General features: G+C 41.3%; 1 protein-coding gene across 4 annotated transcripts in view; it reads right to left on the bottom strand.

Moving 5' to 3' along the window:
• The window catches only part of LOC115585913 (protein sidekick-1), a 251660-nt gene that overhangs the window by 121634 nt on the left and 117707 nt on the right, over positions 1–12319 (bottom strand). For all 4 annotated transcript variants that reach the window (XM_030424570.1, XM_030424559.1, XM_030424587.1 and 1 more), the window contains exon 5: positions 6316–6449. In XM_030424570.1, the coding sequence (XP_030280430.1) occupies positions 6316–6449 (134 nt within the window). The remainder of the gene's footprint in view (positions 1–6315; positions 6450–12319) is intronic.

Here is a 12319-nt window from a genome sequence, read left to right on the forward strand (position 1 = left end):
TTGCATTTAGGGACTGAAAGTTGGCACATCTCGGCCTCGACTGCATCAATCTTTTCGTGTTTTTTTAATGTTTTCTTGCAAGTCCCCCAACTCTATGTAACAGCTGGAGTGCTCTTTTTTGAAAAGAAGCACTCGTTAAGCTTCCCTTCTATGCGTGAATGTTATATTCTAAGCTATTTTTGCACTTGAGCAATCATTAACAAGCATAACATTACTGTCTTCTCTATAGCAAAGATAAAGGCAGCTGATCAACTATTGAGCCCAAAGCTGAGATAGCATTTAAAGTGCTATAGTACTTATCTCTGCATATATGCGTCTGCTGCAATCTCCTACCCTCTCTTTCTTCTCTTATTCTGTTCTTTTCTCCCGTCTAAAGCACATGTCCTCTCCTCTCCTCGTGTCCCCTCTCCGCGCCTCTCTCCTGTTGTTATATATACCAGATCCATGCATGTGGGATCAGAACTTCTTCATCTCTGGCTGTGGAGCACTAAAGCTGTTTTGTCTCGTTTCTTTATTCCGCAAAGTTCAGGTCTTTGATGATGTCCACATACGCCAAGTGTTGCGGGGCACGTATCTTTTGTATGTGTACATTTCCTTTCCTTTGTACATTTATGTGTGTGTATATGTGAGAGAGAGAGAGAGAGAGAGAGAGAGAGTGTGTTCCTCAAGCGACCGCTCTCTTTGGGGATATTTTGCTGCTCTAATGGTCTGATGTACAAATCTACAAAGACCTCCACTGCTGTGAACTGAAGAGAAGCACACAGACATGCACACAGTCTTCTGGGCAACAGGGAGACTGACTGCTGTTTTGATTGGCAGGCGGAGGTGTGTGTGTGCGCTGTGTGTGTGTGTACTAAAGGCAGACAGAGAGGGAGACATGATAGCAGGTATGCATGGAGCTTAATTAATTGGAACTGGGATCCTCATCTCCTGTCATTAACAGAAATACCCTGAGGCCATAAGAACGCTCTCTCTATCTTTCCTAAGCAAACACACACACACACACACACACACACACTGATTCAAACACATGTACTCTGTAACTAATTGACCAGACCTGCACCTTGAATCTGACCCGGCCTCCCTCGAGTGGCTGCGTTGATGAGATTTTCTTTGTTGACTTGATATTTAGCATCTTGTATAATACACATTCTCCTTTGTATATTTAAAATTCCGTCAATCTCTCATGCTCGGTCTGCAGCGATTACTGACTGAAAATGTCTCCAGCAACACCACCAGTGATAAAAAGCTCCAGTAGCTGTTTATTTTAGAGGCGGGCTGTACTTCCTGTGATTACAGTGTGTGACCTCTCACCAAGCTGTTGAGCTGCTATCAATTGTGGCTGTTTCAGCCTGACCACGGATGACAGTTAGGGCTTTTTATACTCAGCCGTCTAGGCCACACTTACAGGATAGTGGTCAGGGACATGCAGATAATGGATCTGTCAAGTAGGCAGGTCATACAGCTGGTTATGTACCACTTATCTTACAGGCTTTGTCGGCTAGCTAAAAGTCTTAACGGTTAGTCGTGACACAGCATGAGTGTGACAGGCAGTCCTTATAAATGTGACTGTGAACGTGCAGACAGCAGGATCCTCCTGATACTTACAAACTGCTTCGGGAAGAAAACGCTTATACAGAGGGAAGAGGCAAAAAGAGCTGCCTTAAAATAAGTGGTTAAAAAGTGCGTAATATAGACTTTATTTAGTTAACCTTAATAAGGCTCCGTTCTCACTTAAGATACAGTAGCTGCAAAAAGCATTCTTAACTGTTAATAGATTCCTAAAGTATGTGTTATTATTTATAAAGCCAAATAACAGCTATATTACCTAAGCCTTTTTCACTACCATCATCCAGACCAGAATCACCTTTGTATATGCCTGATGCTCTCCTGACACATCTGTTTAATACTCATTTGATGTGATCTAAACTCATGTGTGAGCCAATAAAGTAAAGTAATAGTATGTAAGTTAGTTGCATTCAAATGTATTTGTAATGCTGTTATGAACAATTACAAGAGTAAGTTTCTTATAGGTGCTTATAAATCTTTTATAATCTAGTAATAAATGTGTTTATTATGCTAACTGTAACAGTTGCATAGTTTTATTAATGTGTCTTATATAAGGACTTATAAGGGCCTTATTACCTATTAACTGATGCTACAAGGAGCTTAATATAAGTTTTAGCGGCTGCCTGTCATTGTAACCTACAAAGGAAAAATCTGATGATGCTTTAGACTTTGAAGTTTAGAGAGTAAGGAAAGGAAGCAGCCGGATGTGACTAAACGTGATGTGAATGAAACTTAAATACATTATCTCATCCATGAACATTTCAGCATAAGCCACATCAACGTCTGTTGTTTTCATCTGTTTTGATCGAGAGACTTTTACGCCTGTTGTTGTGTGTGTATGTGTGTGTGTGTGTGTGTGTGCCTGTTTAGTTTTGTGCACAACACATGTACAGTAAGTGCTCTATCCACCGGCAGTCCAGACATTAACAGGTTGCTGGTTCTATCCTCAGTCTTCACCAGTGACTCCCTTCATTAGTGAGTCTCTTTCTCTACCAGCCGTGTTTCTCCTCTTCATCTGTTGAGCACAACGCTCGAATCAAAGCAAAAAAGGGGAGAATAGAAAATAGGTATCTCATTTATTCTGGTGAATTTCTGAAGAGAGAGACAACATTTTTAGAAATAGGAAATATGACTGACAGCTATGAACTTCTGTCTTCAGATCCTGCACAGGCTGCCTAATGGAATGTAAAAGTGCAAAGAGAGGAGACAGGACATGTAGGGAGAGAGAGAAAAGGCAGGAAGTGTAAAGAAAATATAAAAGTTGATTCTTTTTTTACTCGAATTTCCTGGGAGCAGCCGAGTCTGCTGATCAGTGTGCACACTGTACTAATACAATGTTTATCTTTTAGTGTATGCGATTCTTAAAACAAAAACTCTCTTTTCAATCCAAATTCATACACCCACATATTAAAACAGCAAACATCTGCGACATCTTTTAAAACCACCAAGGTTGACTATGGAGGACTGACCAGACGAATCCAGAAGAAATTCCTTTTGTGTCGATGTATTTGCATTGTATTTTGTTTGTCCTCCAGTTTTCATCAAAATCCTCTCTCCTCTGTTCCTCCTGAGTCTCAATAACAAATAACTGAATCAAACATGCTGCTTTATAGCAAAGGATATTTACCCAAGAAGCGTTTATTGTAGAAAATACACGCTGATAAACAGAGACAAACACATGGGCGTGCAGACGTTTATGGCCGAAGACTGATCAGTGAAGCCTAACGATACCCTTACGATTCCTAAAAAACACCCAGGGGAGCACTCCACAGTGACAGCTGTAACAAGGTGTGTATATTTATGTGATATTTATGTGATTGTGTGTGTGTGTTGGTGTGCGTGCATTTGTGACAAAGGATGCCAAAGGATACAACCCTGTAAAGAGAATCTAATTAAAACTCTATACAGCCACAAGGGACAGCGCGCTCTCTCCCTCCCTCCCTCCCTCCCTTTCTCATTTAACCATAGTGAACACTTCAGCTGAAGGACTGTTAGACAGTGGAGTCTATTCTCTGGCCTCCAAGGAGAAACGCTATAGAGAGAGAAGGATACAGCGATAAAGTTACAGCCCCATTCCATACGCTGACATTCACTCACCAAAAAAGATGAGTACATGTTGCACCATGGCTGTGAAAAGGTATTCCAAGGCAAATTAAGCAAGGCCCAGTACTAACCCACTCTACTAGCAGCACAAAAGAATGTTGGAGCAACATATAAACTGACATGCAGCGCAGTACATTCATATCTATTACATATAAACTGCACTCCTAATACATGTTTTGGTGATAATGTTCAAAGCACTGTTTGTCCTTTCTTTCTAGGATACAAGCCGTATGTGTACTACACAAGTATTTGTCGTGGGAAAGAGGATTTTGCTTTGTTTTTTTGTATGTTTATTAGCATACGTGTTTGTTTATTATTCAATTTCCTGTGATGTGGAAACCAAATCGCCAGAATAAATGTTAGCGACGTTTGTTTCTGAAAAGCCATAAGTAAGTTTCTTTTTGTTTTGCACGCTGTGCATATGCCCTGCTTAGTTTTAGGCACAAAAATTTCAAAAACTTTTCTTAAAATACCTGTTTGGTCGCCACGCTCACAGCTGGAGATGGTACATCTTCCCGTGATAGGTAGCCTGGCTGGAAGTGTCTCCAGGTTACTTCACTCACCCTTTTGGCAGCCTTGTGGGCCTCCCCTCCATCTCCTGCAACTAGCTACTGCTAATAAGCACGTGATGTGAACGTGATATGCCCGGTTTGGTATACATGTCAACGTTGGACGTATGTGTGGTGTGAAGAAACGTTAACTGCTAACATTATTTCTGGAGCTAGAAGTGTTCTGGAGCTAGTTTTTTCAAGTGTCCCAGTGAATCCAAGGGACAGACATCAGGCTCAGACAGAACTCTGGTTAGATTTCATGAGATAATTGCTATCACTGCTGTGTACAGTGACACATGTACAACAGGAGGTGTGAATTGGTTAAAGCTTGATTGTAAAACAGACCTGGAAACTCGAAATTGTTCTCTGGAGGTTTGACAGAATACTTATTTAATGATGTTTAAATGTACTGTACTCCCCGGGGATAGATAGAGAGAGAAGGCTGGCTCATGTGGATAGCAGAGAGAGCGAACATGCAAGGTGATAGAAAAAGTGTGTTAGTGTAACTCGATTCTCTACTATTAGTGACAGAGTGACTCATAATGTATGTAGAGCGTCGAGTTTTGGTGAGGATGGCTCAGCGTGAGCAAAAATAAGTATATTCATCTGTTTTATATTTTAATCACGGATCGATACAAATATGCTTTAAAAGTAGCGAGTAGTCAGACAGTTGGGATGTAACAATATTGATTCTAATTAGAAAATGTATCAAAATTAACTTTCAGTTTTAATAATTGAAAATCAAAGCATGATTGTTGATTCTCTCGCCTACTTGCAAGCAGGGCCGAAGTAAAAATAACTGGGGGTGAGTGTTAGTCTGCAGCTGCACTTCCAGACTCGTGTCCTGTGTGCACAAAGAAAATAAACTGACTGCTACATCAGAGATGTCGTGTTTATTTTCTTTTTCATAGATGCTTTATTGATTTGTTTGGGAAAAGGATTTACTCTGGGTAGATCTGAGAAACCTACTTGGTAACACACTGAATTACTTTCCTTTGTTGTTTACTGTTGAATCCCTACAGGATGGTATTTTTGTTTTTATTTTTTTGTTGATATCCTGAATCTTTATTTTTGGTGGATATTGTTTGAACTTGCCTAACCCTGACCAGCAAAAAGTCCGTCACCGTGACATTAAAATCAAAAGTCAAATCAAAGTGTGGATGTGGAGAATCGGGTGACCCCTATCACACAGTGAGAAACAGAAATGAATAGCGCAAAGCATGTATAGATATCAAACAGTATGATGCATGAAGATCCTTAGATATTTGCATCATAGGCCTCTGAATCGAAACCAAATCAAAAGATGAGGTTAAAAAGATCACAGCTCTCACTTGTAACACCACTTAACATCGCTCTAAGATCATGACTACAAAGTGTTATATTTGTAGTTCAACATCTGAGAGGTGAGACTTCTCTGATGCTGTGTCACATCAGCTTAAGTTGTTGGAATCTCCCAGTTTAACTGTCATTCATACGAGATCAATAACTAAAGCTTCTCAATGTAATGAGTCAGGACCTCCAGTATCTCGATGGTGCGGCTTACAAAAAATAATGAGCACAGAATTAAGCTGGCTACATCTGTTTTTCTAATGCACCAGATACGTATTTAATCAACATTTCATATCCTCTGCTGCTCATCTCATTTTCAGGTTTTATCTACGGGCTGTCAACAGTAATTAGGATGCCACTCAAACTGCCTTCTGCCTTCTCAGCTCAACAAATAGAGCAGATTTCAATTAAATCTTTGGGTTTTGGTTATATTTTTAGTAAACTGGATTCATTTAGCACAGAGCTGAATCGAGCTCCCCAAGACTCTAAAAAAGGTGAAATGAAATCTAATAACGAGGAAGTTGCGGTTTCGCGGAGAGTCTGCGAATCTTATTATCCACAATCAATCAGATTTGATTACGGCATAAATTCTGCTTCTTTGTGAGATTTGAATATGCTTCACAGCTTAATTCAATGTAGACTCAACTGATCCTGACGTGCTGGATGAACACTGTGTTAATTACCAGGGCTTTTGCTCCGAAGCGCTAAGCTTTTTAGAACAAGGGAGAAGGATTTATTCATTTATTGATCTATTTTTTTTTACCTGAGATGCTCAGGTAGATGGCGGGACTCGTCACATTCTCTCCTGTCATCTCGTTCACCGCCTCTACGTGGTAACGTCCTGCGTCCGCTGCAGTGGTTGCCAAGACGACCAACTGATTGTCCAAAGTGATTGCTCTGTAGGGTACAAACGAGACACGCAGACAACAAAGCATTAGGAAACACAATGACAACAACTGAAAGCAAAACATGTCTCCTTCGAGCGTTGCTCCGACTCAGACAAGAACACTGCTCAAACTAAGACTCTGACAAGGGGAGAGTATTTGGTACATGGATCATTTAGAATTCAGAAGAGGAGGGGGGACATTGAATACAATCATCAGAAAGGAAAGAGGATTCGGAGAGCTTAAATAAATCTCTCCTCCTGTCTCAGATTGATATGAGGCTCATTTTGTGTCTCTTTCATTCTTCTGGCCATTCTCGTTGTTTGTGTATTGTCTTCTGTTCCTCCTTCTTCACACTGATCCATGCTCATTTCCCCACGTCCCGGCAACAATCAATACAGAATACACAAGCACACACAGTCACAGGCATACAAGATCTAACAGTGTTCTCACATGAGCACACAGAGATAAGAAACAATCACTTACAAACAGAGTTTGTGTTGCCGTTGCTTTTCAGGGGAGGGTAATGGGAAGAGTTCATTTTGTAGGGAGACGGTGTGGGAGAGGATAGTGGGAGGGAAATGAGGAGGGTAAGACATATATTCCAAGCAGTCATGTTTTCATGTGTTTGAACTTGTGCGCCTTGGAACAGACGCCGCGAGGCAGGAAGCACAGGTTGATGTTTTTAGTGATGCTACTCGTGTTTTCAGCATGTCAGTGAAGAGAAATCTCCAAACATTCTAACCTGAGAGGTGACACTGAAATAAAGTCAATACGACCAAAGGGAGGATAAAGCATATTACAGTGAGATGACAGTCTTTTACTCTTATAGAATCCGTCTTTTCCCTGTGGCCTCACAACATGGCTACACACAATTTGTATACTGTGCTCAGAATGCAAAGCTGTACAAGACACGCTTGTGATTTAGAGCTTTATAAGCAAAACACAACAAGAGTAGATGAGATACGCAATGTGCAACAGCCTGGATCACATTGTATTTGGAAAAAGAGCACATGTTACATGAGACCAAAACATCTGCGTATGTGTGTGAGTGTGTTGGCGATGTGTGTATTTTTCTATGAGCATTGTTAAGCAGTGCTACATTGGCAGCAATGGTTCTGCCCCCAAACCCGATCAGAACACTGCCATTTGGGCAACACAAAGCAGCACGAGCCACTTATGCTGTCCTGAATCGATAACTACGTTCACCAAAATGTCTGTAAACAATAAATTATTAACTATTTTATGATACGAGATTTAGTGTCATGGTAGCCTCTCCTACACTTAGGTGTATGCATGCAGGCACGACCAACTTGAGCTCAACTGATGTGACCCAGCAGCATAAAAGATGACTGCGTTGATGCGCAGTCACCAGAAATTATTGCTTTTGTCATTATTTTTTGACGATAATCGACATTGCTTATTCAACAACATTAAACATACAGAACGAGGTTACAGATTATGCATTTACAAAGAAAGGAGAGAAAAGATGAACAGAGACACCGACTGTCGGTTTCAAGTCAACGCCACACAAACCGGTTGAAGGATTTTTTGTTTCCCTGCCATGACAGTAAAACATGGCGATTATTGTGCCTAAACAGGCAAATATGAACGACGCAATATAACAATTACGAGACAATTAGAAATAAAATATCAACAACCATTTACAGGAAATGAAATTTAACTCAATTGACCTGATGTAGCCAAGCCTGAACTAAAACCTTCATCCTGGTCCACATGGATTTAAAATGGGTGATCGTTTGAGCTTAATTAAACACATCAAGGGAGATTGCTGCAGGCGATTGTCATTAGGTTTTGCATCTTCGCCTCAGACAGACACGTTCTCATGACTGTTTTAATTTAGTTCTGAAGGCTGAACTCACACTCTTCTGCCACACTGAAGACCATAATTACCAGCGCCGCTTCAGCCAGAGTTCGGAAGCCAGGGAACATTTCTCCCAGGAAAGAAATCAGAGGTCACAAAGACTCTCTGAAGGTGTGATCCTGCTTCCACAAGCACTTGTTTCATCAGGAGGAAAGCCTGCTGGCTGCTAACATGTGATATTGACACAGTTGCGTGTCAATTACTTAACATTACAGCAGATGTCAAAATGTCGGGAGGCCTTCACATTTTTCCGTTACGGTCGAATTAAGTCGATGACGGAATATAATCGGTTGAAGCGACCCCTGCCCGCGAACATGAGAACATGAGAGTCATTTACTGATTATTCGGGGACCAAGTACATGGAGGTGTTTGTATGTGACACAAATTGAGACAGGAAGTACTGATTGAACTACTGTCGATTGAGGAGAGAAGAGCAGAGAAGCTGCCTGACACACACTCCCACAGACACACTCTCACATACAGACAGAATACCTCAGGTCTAATTTTATTCAGTGTGATTTCCCAGGAGAACATCCACAAGAGCCAGAGCCTCAACCCCAACACTGACATGCTATTTGTGTGTGTGTGTGCATGTCTACGTGTGCATGCTGCTTTGAGTGTGCATGCGTGTGTGTGTGTGTGTGCATTGAACTGCATCTCTCTACCTGAAATAGAGGCTCTGACAAAACCTTTCTCCTGTTCTCTCTTACTTATTCCACAGAAAGATAGATTCTGCATCCTCGCCTGGGTCTACAATGCAATTTATAGCTGTTAAGCTCATTAACTGCACTGACCGGCCCATTTTATCACATCTGTTTTACCCGGCACATGCTGATTAATAGACAGCGAAGGCACGCCTCGACTTGCCTATAGAGTCTGAAAAGGAGAGAGTCTCGGAGGTTCAAAGTTATTAGCGTTCAAAGTCAAAGGAGCTTTGTGGGCGGGTCTAAGAATGCAGTCGGACCAATTAAGATTGCAAATTAACATCTGAACGCTTGCTGAGCTAAAAGTATTTGTTCATGTATTGCCCCCCCCCCCTCATTTGCATTTCCAATTTATATGTACTATTTACATGTGAAATTACTTGTGATGACAGCGGCTGATGGCTGCAGCGATTCCCTTCACGCTTTCATTCGTTCCAAATTGGGAGGTCTCAGGCTTCATTTCCCATAAAATCTTCACACGGAACTTTCATATCGAGGAAGCAACACAGAGGGGAAGGAATAAAATTAGCCAATGGGAAGTCAGTCGAGCAGGCAGAGGCGACGGGACCTCAAATCATGTGAAATTCCCTTCAAAAAATAATAAAATGTCCCTATTTGTTCTGAGTAGCTGGAGGGTGGTTAAAGAATCTCATCCTGAGAGTTACAACATAGTCCAACACACGTCAGGAACGCGAACAGGCGTGCACATGAGCTGTTTACGTGCCTCGTTTCAGTCTGACTTGATCGTAATATTCTAGATTTAATATAGAATAATTCAACATACCACTGTCTGCTTTCTTTCTGTTCTACATTTAATTAAACCGCACAAAATTGTTCTGGCTTTTAATTAAAGACAAACTCAATTGGAAATCTGTGCATGACTCCGCATGCTTATGTGTGTGTGTGTGTGTGTGTGTGTGTGTGTGTGTGTGAGACAGTTTATCCTCAGGCATAATAGGGAAATTAAAATACAGTAATCAACTACGTCCTATTCCCTTCCCCTATTGCATTCCTCCCCATATCCCTCAACCCCTTCAAATAATAAAAAACAGCCGCTCTTGACTCTTTCTCTTAAAGTCCATTTCCTCACTCAGATTACAATCTGCACATTTTCTTTCTTGGTTTCATCCAATTTTCTTTGCATTATGCTTTCGCTAGCTGTCCCTCTACCACGCTCCTCTAGCCCCCGAACTCCACACTACTGCGCTGTCCTGCCTCACCTCCCCTCTCCTCCCCCTGACTCTTTTGAACCAAAGCACCAAGCCAGATTGGTCTTTCATTAAGTATCTGGCCCCAAGACTCATTTAATAAACACTCATGGGTGTCCGCACTGCAAGACTGGCTGAAAAACACATGCACACACACTCACGCACATATACACACAAATACAACTGTGCCAAGAGATAATTAGCACACACATGTCGCAGGCCAGAGGATGAGTGAGGCACTCAGTGCGTGAACAAGTTTTTTTTATTTATTTTTATATTTAAGTGCGTCTGAGAGTGTGTACGTGAGTGTGTGCGTTGGGTCTGACTGAGTCTTCCTGCCAGCAGAGCCCACCTCGGCCCCCCGTCTGCCCTCCCTCTCTATCTCCGATAGGCAGCGAGCCACATTCTTAAACCACAGTGCGTCTGACACACTCAGGCTCGGGTTGGAGGAGTGTGGCAGCAGGGCAGAAGGAGGGATACTCCACTGTAAACCAAGTCCAGACAGCAGGCTTTTTTGGCAGCTTCAACCCCAAAGCAAGTGCCTGCCAGACGCCCACACATTACACTGCATACATACACACACCTTCTCACACAGTTGGGAGCTTTCACTGTTCCTTGCAGCCGTGAAAGCGGATGTTTGCTTTGGTGATGAATTCAGTGGACACATGAATATGTTCTCTGTTGGACTGATTGATGGCTAACGTACACATGTTTATACCTACTGAATGCAACTTTGTGTGTGTGTGTGTCTGTGCACCTTTAACTTTCTGTTATTACAAACTTTACACAGGGTTGAGGTATTCAAATTTTTTAAGCCTTCCTGCTTTCAAAATTGCCTGTCAGAGTGAGTTGTGGCGTGGTGTCCTCCATCCCAAAGTAATTGGTAACTATAAAACTCTGCTGCAGAGAGTACATTGTTTTCAATGCGGACAGGAGGAGGAATGCCTCTGTACCATATTCATCAACATTGGCTCTGATAGCTTTATTTTTTTTGGCTTGGGTTTTGTCTTTATCTGCACAACTGCAAAACAAAAGCTGACACAGAAAACTCACAGTGAAGCTACTGTATAAGCCTTACCATAACAAGTCATGTTTATGAAGCTTCGGGTGTTTTTTTTTTATTACATAAAGTTCATCTATTTTTTGATGATGGAGATTCAACAATGCAAACTTTTTCTTCCAACTTCACTGGACACAATGAGGACACATGCACAAGTCAATCATCAAGAATTATGATTGAACTGCTGAGATAGTTTAATTTGGTTGATTTAATTGGCCTGAATGCACAGTGACTCAGTGTGAACACAAAGTTGTAAGTGGAGTCATTTTTAATGATTCCAAATGATGCACTCTTGACAGACAGTTCTTGTTGTGATGCTTTGGGATAAATTGTGCCGAAGCAGAAGCTGGAAGTCTGAGCTGATATAAGGACTGAGTACAATACTATAATACAACAGTACAGAGAGAGGTAAGGCAGAGGACTGATCTCGGTGGTGAACAGAGGAACAAAAAAAGGCACGAAGAGAACTTGATTTTGCTGAATTCCAGCAATAGTTTCACATAGTTTGGGAGAATATGATAGATCTGTTTTTGTAATGGGATTAAAAAGTCTAACTGAGTTAAGACCAAGAACTGGACCACTGCCAGTAGCTCTTGACATTCTGCTGCCAGTAGCGTGACAGTGACTGCTTTAGTGATTTTCATGCATAGTTTAAATTAAGCTATTGTTAACACAGCCTGGGGGTGATGATTTGTTTTACAGTGTATTTGCTGAAGATTCTTTAATCCTCTTGCTCAGTCAAAACGCAATGCCTTGAACATTATCTTTAAAAAAGACATTTGTTTAAGTTTCTGATTGCTACGAATGTGAGGCATGTAAGTCCTACAAGCTAAATAAAGATTTAAAGTTTGGTCAAATGATGACATTTGAGCAGCTTTAACACTGGGGTCTCTTCTGCGGAGTAGTTTTGTTTTGTTTTTTCTCCACCCTGATTCCAAAGAAGTTGGGACACTGTGTAAAATTGAAATAAAAACAGAATGCAATCATTTGCAAACCACGCAGATGCATCCTTTAAACAGTCATGTG

Source organism: Sparus aurata, chromosome 1, assembly GCF_900880675.1.
Source record: "Sparus aurata chromosome 1, fSpaAur1.1, whole genome shotgun sequence".
Lineage (NCBI taxonomy): Eukaryota > Metazoa > Chordata > Actinopteri > Spariformes > Sparidae > Sparus > Sparus aurata.